The sequence below is a fragment of the Pinus tabuliformis genome, chromosome 8 (genome assembly GCF_031772625.1).
Source record: "Pinus tabuliformis cultivar Carrire ecotype Pingquan chromosome 8, CPIR1, whole genome shotgun sequence".
In the NCBI taxonomy this organism is placed as follows: Eukaryota; Viridiplantae; Streptophyta; class Pinopsida; order Pinales; family Pinaceae; genus Pinus; species Pinus tabuliformis.
In genome coordinates, this window is record NC_142294.1 from 1,501,565,075 (window position 1) to 1,501,591,400 (window position 26,326).

At 34.2% G+C, this 26,326-nt stretch overlaps 1 protein-coding gene across 1 annotated transcript; it reads left to right on the forward strand.

Annotated features, from left to right (window-relative positions):
- The first annotated feature begins 1,513 nt into the window (after positions 1-1,513).
- On the forward strand, positions 1,514-2,228 carry LOC149241538 (uncharacterized). Its single transcript, XM_089367542.1, has 3 exons — positions 1,514-1,714; positions 1,843-1,907; positions 2,021-2,228. The coding sequence occupies exons 1-3, from the start codon at positions 1,551-1,553 to the stop codon at positions 2,101-2,103; spliced, it is 312 nt and encodes a 103-aa protein (XP_089223668.1). The 5' UTR covers positions 1,514-1,550; the 3' UTR covers positions 2,104-2,228.
- Positions 2,229-26,326: the final 24,098 nt, after the last annotated feature.

The window sequence follows — 26,326 nt, forward strand, 5'->3', positions numbered from 1 at the left end:
GTTTGTCCCTACAGCACGGTCTTCTTCCTTCTCCTTGCTTCCTTTTCCTTTCGAAGCATCTATGGTTGGGGAAGGTAATTAGAGTTTACTGACAACTGTATTAACACAGGTAGTTTATTTATGAATAATTATCACATGTAATTATACCATGAATGGGTCCTAGAAATGTTACCCACTGAACATGCCTCTACCCTTAACTTCACACTGGAATGCAGAAATCCATCATTCCCATAGTGGAGATAAATTCAACCATCATTTAATCGAGACTCCAATGGTTTTTTGTCTCCCAACAAGTAATGATTAACATCAGCACATACCATGCTAATGGATTTCAGTCAATTAGAGGGTAATCATCATTAAAACTATTAGGACATAAGCATATACTATTCATCATGTATTCTCATGGTGAATAAAATTAAGAACTCTTCTCGTGCACAACTGGACTATAGCACCGAGAGAGTAACAAAAATAAAATCTTCATACGCACATTTCATGCATGCGACATCAATCAACCTTCACTTCATTACGATCTGTAACGATCTTAGTTCAATTGAATTAATGCATATAAGTTCTATGGGTTAGTCATACAACACTAACCAATCTCAACCACCAATCGTCTTCATGCATCCATGACAAGACTGATTCAAAAGTTAGGTATGACAATTAAGTCTCGCTGCTTGACTCATTGCATGTTTTCAATATCTAAAGGGGTTCTTCTAATGTCCTTTTTAACAATTTTTCATCCTATTCAAGGATGTTCCCCTAAGTTTTGTTCATTGTAACTTCAATTTGTTCATTAAATACATCATTGTTATTGCCATATTTGCAAATCAAACTTGGTAGTTGATTGTCACTTTCGTCAATGAGTGTTCAATATCGTTCTTAAGTGCGACAAAAGTTTCATTGTCTTTTATCCTCGTCAAGAATCCAATGTTATGAACCTAGTTATGCAACAACTTATCACCTACTTCTCAAAGAAGTTATAAACATGAATCCAACCTGTCACGCCAAAAGTAGTGTACGACATAAATGAATATGCGAATGATTAAACTCATACCTGAAACTCATACCTGAGTTAATGGCGTACTTCAATATCCTTTTCCGCTTACCAATTCCCAAAGGCGCCAGTATTGCAACCTTTAGCTCTGATACCAATTGTCACGACCACATTCTAACTTATACCATAAATACAAAAAATTTGTTGTTACCTAACCCCTACAAGTCACTTCCCACCGTGACCACAAGGGATTCGGCACCATGGTATAACATTATAATTCATGCGCAAAACTTATTTCGCTTTGTATTAACAGGTTATGACTTACCAACATATTGGTTTTCACGCCTGTATAGTTACGCTACACCTTACTCGCTCCAGCACTTATGCAACAACCTTAATGTATTGAGTACTTGTTCATTTAACACAGCACCAGGTGGTAAGCGGATGTTATTCCAGCTCATCCATCCTGTGGCCAGGTGGAAAGAAGCCATGTGAATGTTCAGAGGGTTGTACATCTACGGTTTTCGCGCCAGCCTTCCCGCTCATACGAACGATGGCGATCACTCCATCTAATCGTATGGCTCAGATTGGTTCAAAGGTTTGGCCGGCAACATATAAGCCACCGGGTTCTTCGGCCTCAGTTCATTTGCGTCCAGAGCGCACCTCAGCTCAGCAGAACTTCCTCCGCACCGCACCAGTTCTGCCACTCTCTCTCGGGTATGAACCTCTCTGTCCATAGCAATAATATACAGGTTTACAGTCCTGTACTTTGACAATTTATTATGTAGCTCATTGAACCTTTGCTTTCCTCTATTCCAGTTAACGATGGTGTATTTTCTATGCAGGAGGGTTTGGACTTTACAGCTTCTACTGCCTGCAAGGAGTGTGTGCCGGTCCACGGTCATTCCGGGTGAGTCATTATTCTTGTAAGCGTTGTTATGTAGAGGGTATCTGTTGTTAAGTGGAATGGAGGTCTCCACAGGCCGAAACGAGACTTATGTCTTGTTATTCATGTGTTCTCAGGTCTGGATATTATTGTTCAAGCCCTGGTTGCGATTTACAGGCGGCCCCTCCCCATGCCGGACCTGTATCTCGTGAAACCCTGAGGGTTTAGCTATGTTTGTTTACGGCTACAAGCCATTTGTAAATCTGTGTAAATGGGTACTTGGAACTGAGTTCAAATCTCTGTTTCGAATTGATACAGTTAATTCAGAGTTCATATATTCAAGTATTTTGCATGTTTAATAGAACCCTTATGTTACTGTTTCTGTTACGCCTTTCTATTGGGCTATAGTCCCTTATCGGGCTCCTGAAGCAAATATTGTGAATAGTTTACCTGTGTATTGAACATCTTATGCTCGGCTACGGCCTCTTAATGGATTAACGTTGATTTTGTTATTACACTGCCGACTATATCTATGCAGCTTCTGTTTATTTGATGTTCAATTTAATGTTCTCATTCATACGCTAGTGATATTCCACGGGGTTACCCAACTGTCTGTTACCACAGTTTAATATGGTCATGCGTATGAAGTTAATGCCCTATGGGCTTACCACAGTAAAGGATTTGTTCTATTTCGAACTTGGTATGATTGTCGACTCTTTAGTTTGAAGTTATTCTATACGGCAAGACGCTCCAGTCTTTTTTAAGTAGCTATATTTAATATGCATCAGTAGTCGAGCTAATATATATGGTGCAGGTTTAGTATTCGAGTTCATTACCATATTTCATGTCCTCTTTAATGCGGCTGTAGGGTTAAGGCTTACATTCGAATTAATGAATGCAAGTCGAACCCTTTTCGCCACACACAGGGTTATATACTTGTGACCCGTGATATCTAAGCCTGGTACAGGCATATTGTTTAATTTCCACAGTTCCTATATCATGTTAAATTCATATCAATGTTTTGCATGTAACGTTAATACTCATCTTGTACAGCTATGTGATATTTTCTATGGTTAAACGTTCCGCTGGGTTTTAACTGTGAGCATAACCCTCACGGCCATTCCGAATACTTTTACTTTCACAATGTTATTGTTTATTAAAGGCCTTCGGCCCTTCACTATGGTTTCCATGAAGTATCTTTGTGACTCATACAGTAATGACACCCGTCTGAGCACCGTTTCATGACTGTTTCTTTTTATTATTTAAGAACTGTAACTTTCTGAGACGGGTTATTTGACCACGTTCGTAGCCAATGGTTCCATACATGCATTCATACATTTCTATTCATTAATGTACTCTGCGGTCTCTTAACCGCTTCAGGGTTTAGTCTTAATCTGGCATTTTCTTTAAATACTCTAGTTTCTACAGCGATGAATTTAATCACGAAAACTAGTTCTGCAGGATAGACTATATGCATTAACCATATATAACCGCTACAACTATCATTGTTTAATGTCTAAAAGGATTAATAGATAACTGTAGCATCTAAGAACCAGATAAAGAAACATAAATACCTGAACCTGTCTGTATGCTATCTTCACCTGTTACTCAAGTCAGAGTTCTTTAGGAATGCATACCTGGCAATCTGCTACCGTCGTGTCTTCTTCCGGAATTCACCTGCAATGATTTTGCTCTTATCCTCCTAACCTTGAGATCCACTTCACACTGGATTCTCCCCCCGAGCAGTCTTGCAGGCCTACAGCCCTCAACAAGACACATGCACTCCTGTGCTGGGTTATCTGGTCTCTACCAGACTTAACCTCTTTCTCAGGTTATCTGGTCTCTACCAGACTTAACCTCTTTCTCTGTCTGCTCTCTCCTGGAATTCTTCTCTCTGCCTCTTCCTCTCCCCTGTTAGGGTGCTTGCTGATCCATTTAACCAATGCCAAGAATTAGTTGTAACTGATATGTAATTTAAAAATTACTTTTACGCAGGTTTGATTAACTGATTGGTAATTTAAAATTACCTTACGTGGGGTTAATCATAATAGGTATATCACATTTCTTCTAGATTTTTTGAGCATATTTGGAATAGAATTTAGGATTTAGTGTTGGACATATTTGTGGAATGATTTTTTGGGTTTACTGAATGTGTGTTGTTTCACTTTACCCAAAAATCAAATAGATGGACTTCAACAATGCATCACAATCAAAGTGATATGGATTTCAATTGTATTACCGATATATGAAGAATGTTACCAATATGTGAAGAAAAAAAAATTAAACATTTTTCTATTTTTCTACTTTTCCTAATTGGCTTAGTTTTATTAGTTGCATTATAATCTATAGACAAATTATAAATATAAAAATTATAAATTTCAATATAAAAATCAAGGGAGAATTTTTTTTTTTTTATCATTATTAATGTAAATACAATTTTATAATATTAATTTGTTTGGGTCATTAGTGTTTTCAAAGAATTGTGTAAATATTAATAGAGCCATTACAATTTAAAATATAAACTCACCACATTATTTTATTTTTACTTCATTCCTCTATTATATTAAATGTACAAATTTTGATATATTAATTTATAAAAAATAAATATTATGTAAATTTATAATATATTTTATTAAAATAAAATATATCAATAAGATTAAAATATTCACCTATTGTAATTTATAATTAAAAAATGATAAATTGAAAAGAAAAATCTCACTCACATGGTATTACAGAAATATTTGTTTAATTTTATAATAATGAAAAAAATGAATAAAAATATAATAATAATAATAATAATAATATAATAACATATACTATGTAAAGGTCACACTGTATAGATATTATAAACTAGCATAAATCCATCTTAGCTTGTTTATAATATCTATACATTGTGACATTTATATATTTTTATTATATTTTTATTTATCTCTTTCATAATTATAAAATTAAAGAAAAAACTTCTAATACAAAGTTCATCAAAATAAAATAACGTATTAAAAAATGTATATATTTTAAATTTTAATGGCCCTATTAATATTCATAAAACTCTTTGAAAATACTAATATCCTTAAAAAACAATATTATAAAAAATATTTATATTAATAGTTAAAAAAAAAACTCTCATGATTTTTATATTTAAATTAACATTTGTTTATTAATATTTTTTTTAGGTTATAGTGAAGCCAACCAACTCAGTTAATTAGAAAAAAAATATAAAAGTACAAAAATGTTTAATTTTTTTTTCATATACTGGTAACATTCTTTACATATCAATAGCACTGCCCAATTGATAATTATTACTTTGAATGCAATAAAAAATTCATTCCACAAATATGCCAAAAACTAAATTCTAAATCCTATTCCAAATATCTCGGAGTAAAAGTTTAAAAGGAGAGTAAAAAACATAGTGAAATAATGTGATAAAGAACTTATATTTTAAATTATATTAGATCTATTAATATCTATAAAATTCCTTGAAAATATTAATAACCTAAACATAATAATATTATAAAATCTTATTTACATTCCTAATTTAAAAAATAATTTTATCATTTTATCATTTTATATTCAAATTTATAAAAAAGAATTACAAATTACAATGCAAAACATAGTCAATTATAAAAACATATAAAGTAAGACAATACACACAAACTAAACCCAAAAGCGATTCCACAAATATACTCAAAACTAATCCTAACTCATATTCCAAATATACTCAAGATCTTGAGAAATAGTCTAAAATGGTGAATAAAAAAATAGTTGATTTATATTGAACTTTAGTCTATCCAATCCTTTCTACAAATATATTATCCGGTGCCTAGTGCTTTAAATTAAACTTGTAGTTCTTTAACCCTAACATATCGTTACAAGTTAAATATAAATTCATTATAAGACACGTATAAATTATAAAATATTATATTATGAATATTAAATTAATTAATGTGCAAAGAGAAAAGTTCGATAAGAATAATAAAAAGTAGATGTATAATTCATCTAAATTTTTAAGATAAAAGAAATATGTTGCATTTAAATTATTAATAATAAAAAAAGAAAAAACAAATATATTTGATAAATAAAAAATTTAACACTTAAGTTAAATAATATTAACATGTATTTAAAAATATTTTAATAACAAAAATAACATTTTGTTGTGTACAACATAGTTTACAAATAAAATGTTGTACTGCCCATGTTAAGTAATATATATATATATATATATATATATATATAATTAATCTAAATACATAAATGAAATTAATGTCTAATGAGACTTTTAAAGCATTAATTTCATTTATGTATTCATATTAATTTTTTTTTATATATATATATATATATATATATATATATATATATATATATATAATTTAATTTGTGCAGATTAATGCTTAATGAGAATGTTAAAGCATTAATTTCATTCATATATTCATATAATGTATATATATATAGAGAGAGAAGGGGCTATAGATCCATATTAATCAATAATTTATATAAACATTTTTTAAAATTTTGCATTATAAAAATATTTGATTTCTATTAACACTTCTAAATCAATTAAGATAGATTTATAGTATATAAAATAAAATTATAGTTTAGTTAATATAAAATAAAATTATAATTTAGTTAATTTATATGAAATAACTATTTTGATATTTATTATAATTTCAATCCTTTAATTAAATTAAAATTTTAAAAACTCAATTAAATTAAAATTCAAAATACTCAATTAAATTGAAATTCTAAAAACCCTAACGAATATGTATTTCTGATATTCAACCAAAACCAAGTAAGAAATATATCCAAACAACTTCTTATCGGTTGTGATACGCTGATAATTGCCGAAGAATACACGAGGAAATCAAGCAGTGAATGCTAGGCTGTCGCCACTGTGTCACGATTTACGTAAATTAAGTGATATTTGAGATTTAGAACAATGCTTTGATGGGAATTAAATCCATTATAAATCATTTAGTTTACACAAATCGTTTAATTTACGTAAACTACTTAAGCTACACTTAAGTAATGGATGGGATTAAATACTATACAAATTTTCTAATCTCTACTTTATAAATTAAATTTATATATATATAAAACTTCTAATTATAAATCAACTTAAACCATTCGAATGATATATCATAATTTTTATACTTTTATACAAATATATATTAAGTTATTTATATTAAAAAATTATTAATATATAAAAAATATCATAAATTACCAATTAATTTAATTTAATAATATTAAAAATAAAAACTTTATAAAATACAAATTGATTTTCATAAAAAGTTTTAAAATTAAAAACATCTAAAGCAGAAATCCTTACCTGTAACTAGAATGACAAATATTATAGCGAAAAATAACCTTCCCCCATTGAACCATCCTTCCTTAATTCCCTGCAAATTTCAAATATAAAACAACCATGAGGTATTACGTAATATTCCATAGAATTAAAACCAACCGGAAAAGCTAATCATTTTTGGTTGAAATATTCCTCTAAAATCAAATAATATAATGTTTACGGTTAATATATTATAGAATTAAAGTCACAAAAAGATAGAGGTGCAATTAGCAGTAAAAACACTATCTAAATATACTGCGCTTCATTCATGGTATAGCATTGAAGTGATATATATATATATATATATAGAAAGAAACAACGTGCTGAAATGGATAACAATTGAATATAAAAATATTTTCCAGATTACCTTAAATTAAAGCAACAAAAAGAAAACTCCCCACGTCTTAGGAAGTAAGAAAGTTGCACAATAAAATTTTGAAATAATAAAAGGTAAATTGTATACTGTTATTGTGTTTAGAGGTGTTTTATAGTCGAGCATGAGATAGTTTTCACATAAAAATGTAAACGTAAATTTAAATATGTAATGTTTAATATTTAATATTTAATATTTTAATTCAATGTCTGTATTATTAATTTATTAATTTAATTATTATTATGTATAAATATAATATTTAAAATATAAAGAAGTTTACAAACACTTAAAAAAGAGATATGGTAAATAAATATAAATATAAATAAACAAGAAATATGATAAATAAATAAAACCATTTTTATATTTACTTTAGAGGTATGGTAAATAAATAAAAATATAAATAAACTAAAGGTATGGTAAAAAATAAAACATATTTTAATATTTACTTCATAAACATTTTTATGTTTATGAAAACTCAAAAAAAAAGTTTTATTTAGGTGAAGCTTATGGGCCAAATACCATGGGACAAATAATTATTAATACCATGGGATAAATACCATATTTATAAAAGAGGTATGGTAAATAAATACATATAAAAGAGGTATAAAGAGGTATGGTAAATAAATAAAAATATATCAGATAGGATTAGAAATCAACATCTAATTACATACTAAGCTTATGGACCAATTACGATGGTAAATAAAAGAGATAATAAATAAATAAAAATATAAATAAACCAAGGTATGGTAAATAAATTAAACCTCTTTTTATATTTACTGCAAAACTAATACTAAAAAAAAGAGGTTTTATTTAGGTGAACCCTATGGACCAAATTATTATTAATACCATGCAAAGAAAAATATTATCAACCCTAATATTAATATTATTATTATTAAATCTAATATTCATATTAATATATTAATATTATTAAATTTATCAACTTTGGATTAATACAATATTAAATTTTTTTATATTATGATATATATTAATATATCATGATATATATTAACTCTAAATATATATGGGAGGAAAGAACAAAGACATAGAGTGATAAAGGTGGAGAGATAGGGGGAGCGACAAGGGAGATTTGGAAATAAACTGAAGGAGAGGGGAGAGGAAGAATGAAGAGAGAGAGAGAGAGAGAGAGAGAGAGAGAGGAGTGAGAGAGGTAGAGAAGGGTAAGAGAGGGAGAGAGAGAGACACACACACAAAGATAGAGGGGGTAGAGAGAGGAGAGAGGGAGGGAGATAATGAGAGGATTGGAGGGCAGAAAGAGAGAGAGAGAGATGGGAGAAGAGAGAGGGAGGTAGGAGAGAAAGGGAGAGAGAGGAAGGATGAGAGAGGAGGAGAGATATGGGGGGATAGAGAGATGGAGTTAGAGGGGGAGATAGGGATGGATGAAGAAATACATAGTGAGTGAGAAGTGGAGAGAGAGAGGAAGTGACAAGGGAGAGATGGAGAGAGAGGGTGTATGTTTAGGGGTGAGATAAAGAGAAAAAGGAGAGATATAGAGAAGGGTGGAGAGAAGGAGAGAGGGAGGGATATAATATCATACTTGGAGAGAGAGAGAGTGTGTGATGGCGGAAAATAGAGGATTGGAGGGAAAAGAGAGAGATAGAGGATTGGAGGGAAAAGAGAGAGAGAGAGATGGGGGAAGAGAGAGGGAGGTAGGAGAGAAAGAGAGAGAGAGGAATAACGAGAGACAAGACTTGAGAGAGATGAGGAGAGTGATGGGGGAAGAGAGAGGATTTGAGGGAAGAGAGAGAGAGAAAGAGAGAGAGTGATGGGGTAAGAGAGAGGATTTGAGGGAAGATAGAGAGAGAGAGAGAGAGAGAGAGAGAGAGAGAGAGAGAGTGATGGGGGAAGAGAGAGGGAGGTAGGAGAGAAAGGGAGAGAGAGGAAGTACAAGAGAGTGAACTTGAGAGAGGGAGGGAGAGAGGAAGGGATAGGGAGATGGATTTAGAGGGGGAGAAGAAGAAATGCATAGAGAGTCAAAAGTGGAGAGAGAGAGGGAGTGACAAGAGAGAAATGGAGAGAGAGTGTGTATGTTTGGGGGTGAGATAAAGAGATAAAGAAGGAGAGATGGAGATAATGGGCAAGAGAAGGAGAGAGGAGAGAGGGAGGGATATATTAACATAGTTGGAGAGAGAGAGAGAGAGAGAGAGAGAGAGAGAGAGAGAGAGGAATAAAGAGATGATGTAAGATAGTGGAGAGAGGGAGTTGGAGGGGGAGAGAGAGGGAGGTAAGAAGAAATAAATAGAGAGAGAAAGTTGGAGAGAGAGAGAGAGAGAGGGAGTGATAAGGAAGATGGAGATAGAGGGAGTGAGGATAGTAGGAGGGAAGAGAGACAGAAGTGGGGGAGAGGGAGATAAGGGGAAGACAGAGAGAGAGAGGAAGACGAGGAGGGAGAGATAGATAGATAGATTGGAGAAAGAGAGTGTATGTTTTGGGGGTGATATAGATATACAAAGGGATATAGAGATATAGATAGAAAGTGAAGAGAGGGAAGAATAGAGAGATGGATAGAGGGAGTGAGAGACAGAGAGATTGATAGATATGGAGTGAGAGAGTGTATGTGTTTAAGGGGGTGACCTATATAGACAAAGAAGGAGATATGGAGGGAGATATAGATATACATGGAGGGGGGAGGGAGGGAAGAAGGTTTCTTGCACTAGATGCATTGATTTCAGTGTAGATGGTGATTTCTAATCCTATTTGATAGCTTGCACTAGATACATTGATTTTAGTGTAGATGTTGATTTCTAATGATATTTGATTGCTTGCACTAGATGCATTGATTTAAATGTGCATTATTTCTAATACTATTTGATTTATTGCACTTAATTCATTGATTTAAATGTATATGGTGATTTCTAATCCTATTTGATTTCTTTCACTAGATGCATTGATTTCAGTGTCGATGTTGGATTATAATCCTATTTGCTTACTTGCACTAGATGCATTGATTTGAGTGTCAATTTTTTATTTCTAATCCTATTTGATTGCTTGCATTAGATGCATTGATTTCAGTGTATATGTTGTTTTCTAATCTTATTTGATTGCTTGCATTAGATGCATTGGTTTAAGTGCATATGTTGATTTCTGATTTGATGTAATTGGAAGTATGATGGTATATTGATTTTAAAGTGATTGGATTAACATTGTGCATTGATTTTAGGGTAAGCACAAAAAGTTATTGACAATGTACATTTACTTTTGTGTTATAGTAATTCAACCTATTAATATTAGATAGAAATAGAGACAAGGTATGATGTTTACTACAATAGCTCAAGCTAAATATTTAAATGGTTTACGATTTAACCTGTCCTTTTCATATAATAGATATGAAAAGATGACATAAATAACAAGAGTGACAATAAGAACAGTAGAATAAAATAGTTTGAAATTAATCACAATGAAGACTATTTGTAATTTGACTATATTCTTATTATTCACATTTTCTATCATTCAACACTATTACATTGTCACTTTACATTCAAAAATTGTATTTCATCATTTTTCATCATTAAAGTTATTAACGATATTTGTCATCTCAACAAACGAAGGTAACTAAGAAAATTTAAAATTAAAATGATTAATATCAGACATATTTAAAATGATTATATTAATATTAGATGAATTTACATATTATTGATAAAATTAATCATATGTTCGTTAGATTTTCTTTGGCCACACACGACTGAAATCGGCCTAGATCCATCTTAACTCCAGATCTATCAAGCATCGAGAGGGATCAAATCTCTCGAGGTGCAAACCTTTCCTCAAGTTTTGCACTCAAAAAAGAGGTTTTCACTTCGAGAGATTTGATCCCTCTTGGCGCTTTATAGATCCAGAGTTAAGATGGATCTAGGTTGGTTTAAAAAACAAGGATGATAATGTCCACCTAAAGAAATTATGAGATAATGATAATGTCACCAATTGAGGGCAACGACACAAGAATTTGGCTTGCACATGAGCATTGTTACAAAGCACAAATCCTCATAGACAATAAGATGACTATTACCCATAAATATGAGAACAAATCCCCATATACAATAAGATCCCTAGTAACCACGAGTCTGACTCTTTCCACCACCAACAATATGAATCTCAGTAGGAACACATCTTATGAACTCTAGTCGTTGATTTTTGAAACATGATTTTCTTCATCTAGAATTTAGTATCACATTAACAACATGGTAGACATTATAGGTTCACTTCATTAAGTTGGAGGAGGACACTAGCGTTAGGAAAGGGTCGCACAAAAGGAGGCCCAAAGTTTCCTTCACAACTCAACTAGCTAAAAACATGATTCTTAGATGGTTCCATTTGAAACTTGGATGAGTAAGGGTGTAGCAATGGAGGAATGATTCAAGATGAGTGGAGCGTAGAAAGCACACAATGAGAGAAAGGAAACAAGCATGTGGAGGAGAGCTACAAGGTAATTACCACAAGGTTTTAGGACTACAAATAAATGATAGGAAAAGTGATTAGGATTGTTTAGAATGATACATCTCACCAGTTTGGAGAGGTATATCTGATGCGTTTATATGCAAGACCTAATATCATTATTAGACTATACACATCATAATAAAGGATAAGTGTGAATTGTTTTTTATTCAAATAATAAATGTATAAAGACATGTATTTATGACCTTTGGATTCTTCTTCCAAGAATCATTGGACTTCCAAAGATAATTAAAGTTCTTCATGATAATCCTAATGGATTAGGTATCTAACATTACCATCCATGAATCAAGGAGAAGTACTAAAAGGTTTTTTGGATAATGTTTTACTTGGTGAATATATATATATATATATATATATATATATATATATATATTTTTTTTTTTTTTTTAAATATAATATTATGTGTGTACATCAATGTGGATTCAAACCATTAGACACAAAATCTAGAACAATAAGGGTGAATACAACAAAATTTTGTTGAGAAATAAGTTATTTGTTACATATTTAATTAAATTTTGAAATAAAAATACATAAAGATTAATGTTGCAATGTTAAGAATTAACATGGGAAAGACGAGCAAGGAAATTTCCAGAAAAGGATTTAAGCCCTTGAGTTGTCTTTAATTGATCTCAAAAAAGAAAATTTATAATACATCAATGATCACTAGATCTAGAAGATCTAGATCACACTAAAAACTCACTAGTGGATCACCATGACACCTCATCAAGATAAGAATGAAAATTGTATTCTCGAACTTTTTGATTGTCTAGGGACTCATAGTTTAAGATTTCCCCCCTCAATCACAAGATTTAATAATTTAGCAATAACATTTGTTACCTTCAATCTAAAATTGTTGAATTGAGTTTCGATGAAGATATGCCTAAAAAACTGCCAACATTTGAATGCCTTTAAGTGATCAATTGTCATCTATGAACATTTCCACTAAAATGATTGTTGAATAGACTAGTTGTAATGCCGTAATTATCCATTTTTGACAAAATGTTGATTTATTTGATTGATTTGACTTTCAGTAGTTGATTATTGAAAGGATCCAAGCTGGGGCTTTGGATTCTTTAAGTGGTGGTTGTTATGCCCCTATACCAATAGGTGTCATATATCATGATTGACTTGGTTTAACTCTGAAATATGTTCATAACTTTGCTTGTTGCAAATGTTTTTCATATTTGTGAAAAATTAAAAAATGTGAAGAGGGTATACCCTAGAAAAGGAATAAAAGGGTAAAAAGAATAAAGAAAAGGTCAGAAAAAGTGAAAGAAAATGAACCCCAACAAAAAGAAAAGACTAGGAAAGTGTGCAAGGCCAAATGCCACTAATTGTTGTATAATAAAGATTGTGTGTAGCTTGTCACCTATGCCACAATCCATGTTAGCCAAATAGTTTAAACTTGGTTATTCCATGTTTTCAATTTCATGTTTATAGAGATAGAGAATAAAATCTGATCAAACTGTTTAATATTGGCAGATAAGTAGATAGGTAGAGTGAATAAAAGGAATGAGCCCCTGGATGTAACAAGTGTAGATTTAGATAGATATCACTATGTAAAAGAAAAGAAAGTGTGAAAAAGGGTTTGCCAGTGTAAGTGCACCCTAATAAAGAAGTGAAAATGCTAGGATAAAGTAGGTAGGGTAAGTAGATGATGGTTGCAGAATAGGTGTGTGGTGAATGGTTAAGTTTAACGCTTAAATCTTTTTCTTTCGTCACTGGGACAAAGCACAATTCACATTGGAGATAGCACATCAAGGAAACAAAGTCAAATTGATTAACTTCCCGACTTCATTTTCCCCTAAAAATTCACGAATTTCCCCTAAGTACTAAAGGTATCTATAACAAGTTAGAGGGGCTCAAAGCATTTCTCTAACTTTTGGAGGGATCGGAACCTTAGCCCAATAATTTGGAATGCCTAAAAATACTTAAATCCCCTTCATCAACAATTAACCCTTCATAAAGTCACTCATCCCCTTTATAAAACTTTTCCTAAGTAAAATCCTATTTTACTTGGGAAAATTAAAACATTTTATCCCTAAACCCTCATATTAGCCTAAGTCTTAAATGTGTATGATGAAAATGCTTTCAGAAACATTTTTAACTTAGCGCGCATTCATATTCCATAATCATATTAACCACTAATGTTATTATTATGTAATTCCTAAATAAAACAACACTACCCGTGCCCGTATTATTATAAAAATCCCAAATATTTACATATCCCATCCCGCGGTTAAATATAACCTTAATAAAGTCAATAAACGGAATTAATTAACCAATCTGTGGTTAATTAAGAACCCGAAACCCCGCCATACTAAATGAGGATTAATTAATCACCAAGATTAATTAATAACTCAGTGACCAATCAAATCGCCCCCGATATGATTAAATCCTTTAATTAATATTGGGCCCGCCCTCCATAATCCATTAGTCACTTCATCAATCCCGACCACCGTTCGATCGGATCCCTCAGATCTGACGGCTATCGCTCATATCGCACGAGCCTTTTGGTCGACCTTTAGCGTGCGATGTGAGCGGTTTCCCAAATAGTGTCGATGCTACGTGTCGAAAGATGTGTGGAATCGTACGGTCCTCCCTAAAAACCATTTCCCTCCCATAAGTGGTGCGATGAAACCCGCTTACCGCCTCCCACAAATGACAAAAACGTCAAATCACCGTTGCTGACACAACCTGTCTGGGTGACAAACCCACCAAAAAAATTGACTTTGCATAAAAAAAAATGTATAATTCATTTTCGCCCTTTATCCTGAAAAACCCATGCATGCAGTCAGTATGTAGAAATCAACCAGCTTGTACCTGAACCATCAACTACCCTGAAAGTTGCTGCCCAACACCGCTCCAGTCCACTGTATGCTTCCAGTCAATGAGTTCACCACTACAAGTCACCCAATAACAGGTATTTACCAGTTTTCTTCCAGAAACCCTGTTAAATACTAAAATTCCTCTGCAATTACGTTGAAACCCAAAATTCCAGTGTAATTTAGTTGCAAGGCTTAAAATCAAAGACTCCCAGGACCTCTGTTTCACCTATTTTCACTCAAAAAGCCCCATTTTCATCTCTAAATCCACAAGAACCAGAGATGGAAACCCCTGTGGCCCTAAATGTTATGCCAATTACTACTCCCCATAGGGATCTAGACCACCTTCCCTTAGCCAATAAAGACTTCCAAATTAAAGACATTAGTTTGGAAGAATCCCTACTGAAGTGTCACTGCAGATGCCGAGACAACTGCCTAAATCATGCAGACAACATAAGTTTATGGGAATCCAATTTGCCAAAATACCAATTTCCAAGTGGACATGTGTTCCCTAAAATAGTTCACCACTACCATGCCAAATATGAACCCACTATGAAAGCTGTAATGTCTGCAGATAATGAAGTTTTGTTCAAAATCACACCTAAATCCATTAATGAGATGCTCCAGCTGCCAAATGAGGAAAACCTGACTCCACTCACTATATCCGATTTACTTGAAAGATTTGCTAGGCTGTCTGGTGAAAGAAAAACCCAAATCCTACAAACCTTCCTATTTGCAGAGAAATACATGCCAAAAAACCCTCCACCCCATCTCACTACGATGTTTTCTCAGCTTCGGAGGGACATTATCAACATGATTTTAGTTGTCTTAGGTTTCACTACAAGTGAGTATGTTGAGGAGATTTTTTTTACTACCTATCCATTTTCACTCCTGGTCAGCCTCCAGCGGTAAAATTTGATTATGCCAAGTTCATTGCTGAAAAGATGCATGATCAATTCATGAGATTTGAGAATGAAAGAGTGTTCAAGTACTCTTTAGTCTTGTATCACCTATTTATCTATTACCAAAGTGACAAATTCCCATTTTCTGTACAAAAGCTTGATACCAAAGGTAACCCCAGGTCAGTCTTTTTCTGGACCCCTGTGTTTCATAGCTCCAACACATACACAGAGTTTATAGATTTATTTGTACATCCAACAATCACATTGCTACTAGGACACCCTCCTCCTAGGATCAGTGATGATATAAAGAGAATTCTCCAATTGTCAAAGCAGTATAAGATAGGTGACTGGTACTTGTACCAAAATCACACTAAGATTAGAATCTATGGATGTGAGTTGCCTCCTTTCAAGCTACCTAAATATCTTCCCATGAGATTGTTTGCCCTGGAGTACTACAAGAAAATGATCAACTCCGATGAAACCCATTTCATGAAGGCAAAGAAGAAAGCCCAACTGAGGATAAAGGATCACCTAGGTCCCTTTATTTGCAATAACAGAAGAGCAGGAAAAGAAGTAGAAAAAATCCTTGAGAGACTAAGACTGAAAAAGAGTTTCATCTGGACTTATGATCCACATAGTTTCATCTGTGATAGAAAAATGAAACACAAATTGTCACCCTACCTCCATCATAGAATTCCTGAGATAGAACAATATGCCAACTTGAATGAATGGAGGGAAGGGACTTTGATAGAATAGGATAGTGATCAGGTTGAGGTTGACAATGTAATGAAAGATTTGGAGAAGAGACTTGACCTGGACTCTTTTGTATAGGTGCCAGCTGAAACTTCTCAAAAGCAAATACCAGAAACTAGTGCTCCCACAACAGAGCCATCACAGGGACAAACACAGGAAACAAGTGCCCCTACATCAGGGCAACCACAAGCATTAGAATAGCCAGAGAAATCAGAGCAGCAGCATGAAATCTCTGTAGAATTGGACCCACCATAGCCACTACCAGCTCAAACATACATGGAGACTCCCCCAGTGCTAGAGACTCCTCTAAATGAGGAAAGAAACTTGAAAAGAGAAAGGGAAGTAGCTACCCCTTCTAGCAGACCCACAGATCAACCCTTTGCTAAGAGGCAAAGGTTAAATCCATATTCAGAGGAGGAATTCATTGGGGAGACAATAGAAAGCATGAGGAAGGAAGGTACAGATAGTTTTCAAACATTCCCAACAGGTGGGACACCTTCAAGTTCACAGAGGCAAGAGCTAGAAAGACAACAAAGCATAGAAGTTTCATCTCTCAGGTCTTCTTCTGAGAAGATTATAGACATAAAGGGTAAGTTTAAAGAAATCAAGACAAAGAACAGCCAACTGAAGGCCCAAGCCTATGCTCAATACTTAAAGATGGCCCCTACAAACCAGAATAGACTGATGTCAGCCTTTGACATCAAAGAGGGAAAAGTTCAAACGAGTTTCTTGAAACCCACAATGCAGCAGCCAAAATCCTTGGCAGATTACCTCAAAACTGATTTTGAGGTTTTGGCTAAAGAAATCCACCCTATAGACCAGATTGAACTACACAAGAAAATGGGTGAGATGGTGTATTCAACTCTGACCAACAAAGCAATGATGGCACATAGATTGCAAAATTCATTAAGCAATACTACAGCTCAACTGCAGTTGGAGAAAGCCTCTTCACAAGCAAAGGACAATAGAATAAAATCATTGGAAGAGCTAGTAATTGAGTTGGGTCATGACCCAAAAGATGTTAAGGCAGCTGATAGCTTAATTAAGAAAAGAATGAAGACATAGCTGCACTTAGAAAACAGTTGAAGTTGCCACCCCTCATTCACCCTCAGACTGCTGAAGTGATAGAGAAGAAAAATGAAGAAGAACTTATGGACTTGGTCCTTAAGTTAAACGAGCAACTGAAGGAAACAGAGCAGGAATTGGAGAAAGCAGTGCAGTCAAGGCAGAGTGAGTCGACCACACAGCCTCAAACTGTAGTGCCAATTGTTTCAATAGTAGTCCCTTCTACACTGGCAACTATTTTAGCACCAAACATTCCTTTGGCAACAGCTGCACCCATAGAGGCAATAGGTACATCACAGGCAGGTACACCTACACAGAGCACAGAGGACTTGATTAAGTCAATGGAAGAAATGAAACTCCAAGTGACAAAGCTGCAGAAAGTGAAAGAGAAATTCACTACTTTGGAGCAGAAATATGATATATCAAAGATGAATTATGCAGAAGAGGCAAGGAAAAATAAGAGCATGATAGAGAAAATAAAAGCATTAGAGAAGGACCTGACATTTGACAGGCCTTTAGAAGAGATCAAGAAGATATTGTGGACCAATATCATTGATTCCATCAATGATATTTGGTCATCCATTCAAATTATTTTTGAACAAATTGATTTGGTTAAGCTTGCTCTAGAGGAAATTCAGCAAACTAGAGAAGAACTGAGTAGAAAGCCTGAAGAAGCAGTTCGGTTAATAAATTTTCTAAACAGTAAAAACAGGCAACAATTAGAGCAACTAGACATTCAGGATAGGACTGCTACTATCCTCGAACTGAAGAAAGTTCTGACAAAAAGGAACTTAATGCAAGGCCTGGAGCGAAGATGTCAAAGTATGCAGGAGGATATAGATGAATTCATGAGAAAGTTTGACATCTTAAGGAGTAAAGGACTCCCAAGTCCTTTAGTCATCAACGATAAACTAATGGTTCAGATTGACTACATTGATAAATTACATCACCTAGCTGACAGTCAGGCTAGTTCATCTGCAGCCAAGGCATTGCCCACAGGGAAAGTTCTCTATGATGGTTTGGAGAACCTTTTCTTCATTGAGCATGAAGTGAAACACTTATTCACAGTCCAGCCTAATTTTGTAAAATATACTGAGGCTGATGAAATTTACAGGAAATTGACAAGGATGACTATACCAAAGGAAAAATGGTGGACCAACATGACTGACATCCTATAAATTACCATGACTAAAGTGAGGTAAACAGAAATAATTACCACAGTAAATTTTGGTAAAAAGGATGAATACTAGTGAACAGGTAAAGAGTATCAGTTACAGGTGAAAGAGTATCAGTTAAAAAGATCAAATCAGATTTCCAGCACAAAGTTACTAAGACAACAACAAGATACAGATTCGTAGAACATACCTCCAGCTCCTTCAACAAAAATAGGGACAACAAAAAATCAGTTCATTATCTGTCACTATATTCGAGACCATCTGTCTCTATATTAGTGTAAAATATATATTTTATTTTCCTAAAATAAATCTCATTTAGTTGTGAGATATTTTGATGTAAATTTTGTATAAATACTTCTTTATTCGAAGTATTAGGGGGGGATTCTACAACATTTCTATGGACATTTTCTTCTGGAATTGAAGTGTTATTGCACCAACATTTGTATGGTTTGCTGGATCAAGGAATAAAGCTAAGGCAGTTTACAGGATGCTTATGTCAAAAAGAAATCAAATAACTATTGTATATCTCTTGTGTTTTAATGTTTCCCTTCTGTTTATTAATAATCATATGTGTTTTCATGAAATCTGAATGATAAATGAAATAATGATATTTCAGAAGTTGCTTTGTTGCAATTTGTTTTAAAAGGTTTATCTTCTCAATGTTTTCTGCTAGACTATCATGGTTAGGGAATTCTTGAATGCTCCCTTACTTCATATTTTATCCCTTTGGCTCAATTGAACAAAGAATTCTTAATTTCCCTTTGTTGATAGGTCTCTTATGTTTCTCATTTTGACCCCAGTTAAAGGATTCTTGATTGACCTTTCTCCCTGGTTAAGACCATGTCATCCACCTGAACTTGATATTTTCCTTTTGTTATACTACCTTGCTCTGTGAGTTTCCCTTTAATAAGTGATCTGATCCAGTTAAGCCAGTATTTGATTGACACGATAGCCCAATGGATTGAAGACCTTGCTCTATCCATCTGTTCCCAGAATTCCACCACCCAACCAAAAATCAGGATACAAGCTTTCATAGCTAGCCTAATATCTCACAAAACAAAGCTAAATCATAAAGAGAGAGCCCTCTTTGAGTACAGATTGGCTAGATTCTGTACTTAAACGATTGGTTTGTGGTTACCTTGGAGTGTTCCTTCTTTTGATAACTTCTATGGGAAAATCTAACTGATAACATAGTGGTGACCATACTGGGGATGACCAATTCCTCAGTCAAAACAAATCTTTAAGAAACACAAAGTTTGATTACATGCATCTTAAAGAATTCATAGAATTTATTTTGATGTCTTTATAAGAAATTGCAAAATGAAAAACCTAAAATTTGGCTTCAGAAAGAACTCGATACACTAGGGCTAATCTTGACCCTAATCCACCCCCAGTGTTCGAGAACCCCAATTTGATCCCCAGAATTCTTAGAAGACAAGAAAGTTCTGTTAGCCCTCGACCCATATTTAGATCTTGATCTTGTCCTGTTAAGTGGTTGTTCCTAAAAGACGTTCCCTTTGACGACTACTTTGAAACCTCTTTGTTTCAAACTTCATTTGATTCTGAATTAATAGACCTAGTCCAAGACCCAAAGTTCATTAGAGAAATCGAAGTTCAAAGAGCTAATTTCTTAATTGATAGACATTTGCAGAACTCACCTCAATCTAATCTTACCACTGAAGGAACCCCTAATCCTTCTGTAGTCACTTCTTTTTCTGCAAGCTCCTCATCCATCCCTCATATCTCTCAACCTCAAACCACTCCACAGTTGACTTCAACCCCTAGTCCTCCATCCACATCTCAAACATCCACTGTTACCCCAACTCCAGTCTTTGTTTCAACATTACCTTCAGCAATGGCTAACAGATATACTCCTCTTGTGCTGCCAACTAATCTAGGTGCAATGCCTCCTGACTATCAAAGTAAGATAACATCCTTTGATGGCACTGGAACCTATACAGCCCAGCGACATACTAGGAAAATCACTGATTGTTTCAAAATGTATGAGATAGACACTGCTAATGTGCAAATGAGAATTTTTGTGCAAAGCCTTACCGGAGATGTTAGAACTTGGTTTAGAGCATTAACCCCTCAAAGCATAGATAGTCTTAGAACCCTCTACCAACAGTTCCTGAATAGATGGGAGAAAAGAAAATACCCCCTTCAGATCTTATTTGAATACGAGAACCTCAAGAGGGGACCACAAGAAACTGTTCAGGACTATTGCACTAGATTTAACAGTGTGTATAGTGCAATTCCCCTTGACCATAGGCCTCCCCCTGGCTTAGCCTTAATGAAATTCCCTGATGGATTTGATTCTGATATGGATTTCCAGTTGAGAGAATGAAACCCTCCTACATTGGAAGATACGCAAAGTGTAGCAGTAAGCGTCGAAGCCAACCTGCTCTCCAAAAGATCCAAAGCTAGGAGTGAAAGGAGGATACCATTAAAAGAAGAAAGCTCACCTTTTGAACAAAAGCTAGATGCCATAATTAAAGGAATGGATAGACTAGGAGACAGAGTGGAGATAATTGAAAGGAAATCTCCTTGGGATAGCCAACAAACTAATGCAGGGAGAAATCCTAATTTTAGGAAAAATCAAAACCAAAATATTGGAAAAAATGGTCCTGATCAAAACATTAGACCCCCTTTCTAGGAGAACTATGCAGAAGCTTCTCACTCTGAAGGCCCAGAAGAAGATACTCAAATCAATTTGATGGGGCTTGATGATGAAGAAGAAGTTTTCTTATCCCAAGATGATTAAGAGGCCCACATACTTAAACAATTTCAAACCCAATCAGGAGAATCTTTCGACTTTAGGCAGGGATATGACTCAACCGTATTGGAGGTGCACAAACAATACAATCTAAGAGGTAGAAAAATTTATGTCCCTGAAACAAACAAGAAAACAGTCCCAAATCAGCCCAAAAAAGGTAAGACAGTAACCAAACCTTTGCAAATTCTTTCTAGACCAAACACTAATCCTCCTGACCCCATAATTGAAGATGTCTTTGATAATCAACCAAACAATAAACAGCCTTCCACCTCCCCTCCTTCCAAGGAAACTATGGAAGAACCTCCAAAGGTTGATTTAGGAGAATCAACAAATCCTGACTCTAATCCTGAAAAGGAGAAAGACATAGAAAACACAGCTGCTCGAAATCCAAGAGCCCAAATAGAAAAGTCCTTTAATCTAGAAGCAGAAGTTGGCAAGCTGAAAATTTCTGTTCCATTATCTGAATTAGCTAAACATGATGTTTACTGGACTCAAATCAATAGATCACTGAAAATTATTGGAACTGAAGACTCAGTTAATCTTTATGATGATCAACCCGAGTTAATCTTTGGCCTAGAAGTGAATGGGAAGCCATTGGGAGGAGGAATTCCTCCCTTCTATGTTAACCTAAACATACATGATAAGATTCTTCATAATGCCATGTTTAACTCTGGTGAACCTCACAATCTTATGCCCAAATCTGTCATGGAAAAGATAGACCTAGACATCACTAGACCATACAAAGATTTGTTTTCTTTTGATTCTAGCCAAGTCAAGTGTTTAGGATTGATAAAAGACTTGTGCGTTTCATTGGTTCAATATCCTGCAAAAACAATATTAATGGACATAGTGGTATCTGATATACCACTCAAATATGGCATGTTGTTGTCAAGATCTTGGGGTGCTAAGCTTCAGGGATCTCTTCAACTGGATATGTCATATGCTACTATATCAGTTTTTGGACAACCCAAGAAGCTATATAGAGAAACATTGATGAAATATGTAGTAAGTAGTCAGGAAAAACCCCAAAATTTCCCCATCTACTTAGTACACTCCGATATGGATTCTTTTATTCTTTACAATGCAGAATCCAGTCCTTCAAATACTTTAGATGTTTTAGCAGCAGAACCAAAAGAAATTGAGAAAGATAAATCAATTTTTCATATTTAGGAAATATCAAATAACAAAGAAAAATCAGATGACAATGAAAACCCAAATGCCATGGTTAAACAAGTTCCCACTACCCCAGATACAAATTATGAACATGAAATCCTTTGGCACTTAGAGTTTGATGGATTGGTAAATAAACTAGGAGCAGGAGTAGGAGTTTGGGTGTACAATTTAGAAAATGATCATGCTGAAGGCCATGCCTATAGATTAAATTTTAGATGCACCAATAATATGGCAGAATATGAGGCTCTCTTGTTAGGTCTTAAACTTGTTAAAATATTAGGAGCTATAAGGGTGTCCATCATGGGAGATTCAAAATTAATAGTTAAATAGATTAAAGGAACTTACTCAACCAGGGATCCTAGACTAGGATATTATAGAGGAATAGTCATAGAAATCCTCAACACTTTTTTGGAAACCTAGCTTGCAACTATTCCTAGAAAACACAACATGCAAGCCCATAGCCTGGCCATGTTTGCTAGCACCTGCAAATTACCTTTTCAACCTAATCATCAGTATACTGCTGAGATTAGGCACAGACCAGCCATCCCTGATAATCTTAAGAACTGGCAGGTTTTTGATAGTGATAAGCAGATTAATAATTTTTTAACTTTAGATGAGGAATTTTCTAACCTCAAAATAGATGTTGATACAGTTACTAGTTCTAATCAAATAAATGAGGTAGAAATTAACATTTCAGAAGAGAATTTAATAAATATGCTTCACCCTACCAAATTCACACAAAAAGAAATTCAAAACCTGAAACAAATGGACCTAGATGAAATAATTGAAGAAGAAACAGAGGTTATCAACCTAAAGGACAATCATTTACCCAAAGGATTGACTCCTCTAGAAGATTTGTTTGACTCTAATGACATTCCAAAGAAACCTAAAATGGAGCCTTTAAAAGCAGACATCAAAGAGTATAACTTAGGAACACAGGATAATCCCAAATTGATAAAATTGTCAAAATCTTTACCTCCTGATCAGAAGCTAAAGTATGTTGAACTTATGAGGGAATTCTAGGATGTCTTTGCCTGGAGTTATGAAGATTTGAAATCCTATGACACCTCTATCATTCAGCACACTATACCTCTGAAAGAAAATCAAAAGCCCTTTAAACAAAAACTCAGAAGAATTAACCCTGTGCTATTACCATCAATTGAGAAAGAAATCAAACGCATGTATGAAGCAGGGATTATTGCCCCTATTAGATTCTCAGAATGGGTATCTAATCTGGTACCTACTAGAAAGAAAACAAGTGAAATAAGATTATGTGTTGACCTGAGAAATGTGAACAAGGTCTCTCTTAAAGATAACTATCCTTTACCCAAAATGGACCATATATTGCAAAGGGTAGTTGGTTCTTCTAGAATCTCACTTTTAGATGGGTTTTCAGGTTATAACCAAATCTTAGTTCATCCTGATGACCAAGAGAAAACTGCATTCACAACACCATGGGGTACCTTCATATACATTAAAATTCCCTTTGGACTTAAAAATGCAGGAGCAACTTTTCAAAGAGTAATGGACATTGCCTTTGCAAAAGAAATTCATGATTTTCTTGTTATATATCTTGATGATCTCACTTTTTTTTCTAAATCAGATCAACAACACTTGGAGCATCTCAGGCAAGTCTTTTTAAAGTGCAGAAAATATGGTATTTCTTTGAATCCAAAGAAGTCTTTGTTCAGATTGGAGGAAGGAAAACTGTTAGGTCACATCATTTCTAAGGATGGCATCTGAATTGACCCCTCTAGGATTGAAGCTATTTTACAAATTCCCTATCCTAGAAACATTAAAGAGTTACAAGCATTTTTAGGAAAGATTAATTTTTTAAGAAGATTTATCTCTAACTTAGCTGAACTCATTAGATCATTAAATAACATGTTAAAGAAGGATTCAACCATTAATTGGACAATTGAGGCTAAACAATCATTTGAAGAAATTAAAATAGCCTTAACAAGAACACCAGTCCTCACAAGCCCACAGTTTGATAAAGACTTCATCATTTTTTCTTTTGCATCAGAACACACCATAGCTGTAGTTTTACTACAAAAAGATGATCAAGGATGTGAAAAACCCATAGCATTTTTTAGTAAAGCTCTTAGAGATGCATCGTTAAAATACAAAATAATGGAGAAACAAGCTTTTGCATTGGTAAAAGCTCTTAAAGATTTCAGGGTTTATATTTTGTATTCTCATATAATAGCTTACGTTCCTAATGCAGTAGTCAAAGACATCCTAACTCAGGATGGAATTGATGGAAAAATAGGAAAATGAATAGCTACTAACATAGAATATAATTTAGAGATAAGACCCACTAAGCTAATTAAAGGTCAGGGATTGGCCAAACTCATGGCAGAAACGAATTCTCAAGCCCTAGACATAAATCTCATTGTAGAGATGGATAACAAGCAGGAGATGGCGACTACACAGATCAGCCAGGCCTTTTCAGATTCACCTTGGTATGCTGATATTATTTATGTTTTACAAAAATTGCAGGCTCCTCCAGGGTTATCCAGAACCAAGAATAGATTTTTGAAAATGAAGTCTTCAAAATTTTGCATCTTAGATAATTCTTTATTTTGGAAAAATCATGAAGGCATTTTGTTAAGTTGTTTATTGAAAGAAGAAGCTGACAAGGCTCTCCAAGAATTTCATGCAGGGGACTGTGGTGGACACCTCTATTGGAAGTCAACTGCTGACAAAATTCTAAGAGCTGGATTTTATTGGCCAACCTTGTTTGCAGATGTAAAGAAATTTGTAACTTCCTGCCACAAATGCCAAATATTTGAAGGAAAAAGAAAATTGTTACCTTTACCATTGAAACCCATTTCCACCGAGAAACCTTTTCAACAATGGGGTCTTGACTTCATTGGGGAAATTCATCCACCCTCTTCTGGCCAACATAAATGGATACTTACTACAACTGACTATTTTACTAAGTGGATAGAAGCTATTCCCTCCAGACAAGCCATAGACACTATCATCATAGGATTTCTAGAGGCCAATATTCTGTCCAGATTTGGTTGCCCAGATAAAATTATCACAGATAATGCTGCAGCCTTTAAGTCAAAGAAAATGATTAATTTCTGTAACAAGTATCGTATCACAATGGATCATTCCACAACCTACTATCCTTAAGGGAATGGACTTGTAGAATCTTCCAACAAAAGTCTAATTTATATTATCAAAAAACTATTGGAAGAGAATAAGAAAACTTGGAACAAAAAATTGATCAATGCTTTGTGGGCAGACATGCTTACAACCAAAAAATCCATTGGAACCAGTCCCTACGAGCTAGTATATGGCATGGAGGTTGTTTTTCCCTCATCTTTAGGGGTTCTTGTCATGAAACTACTCCAAGAAGCTCAAGTGGAACCAAATTATACACAGAGAAGGATAAACCAGACCATCCATTTGCACCAAACCAGGGAGGAGGTGTACCAAAGATCACAAGTGCTACAAGAAAAACTCAAGAAAATATTTGATAGAAGGACCAAAGCAGAAGATTTCTATCTGGGAGACAAAGTATTAAGATGGGATTCCAGAAGGGAGGATAAAGGAAAAAATGGGAAGTTTGACTTCTTGTG

What these genes read in the sequence shown, in the direction of transcription:
- LOC149241538 (XM_089367542.1), top strand. Translation starts at nt 1,551, where the DNA reads ATGGCGATCACTCCATCTAATCGTATGGCTCAGATTGGTTCAAAGGTT. An exon ending in GTTCTGCCACTCTCTCTCGG is followed by an intron (nt 1,715 to 1,842) that starts GTATGAACCTCT and finishes TTTTCTATGCAG; the next exon opens with GAGGGTTTGGACTTTACAGC. An exon ending in CCGGTCCACGGTCATTCCGG is followed by an intron (nt 1,908 to 2,020) that starts GTGAGTCATTAT and finishes ATGTGTTCTCAG; the next exon opens with GTCTGGATATTATTGTTCAA.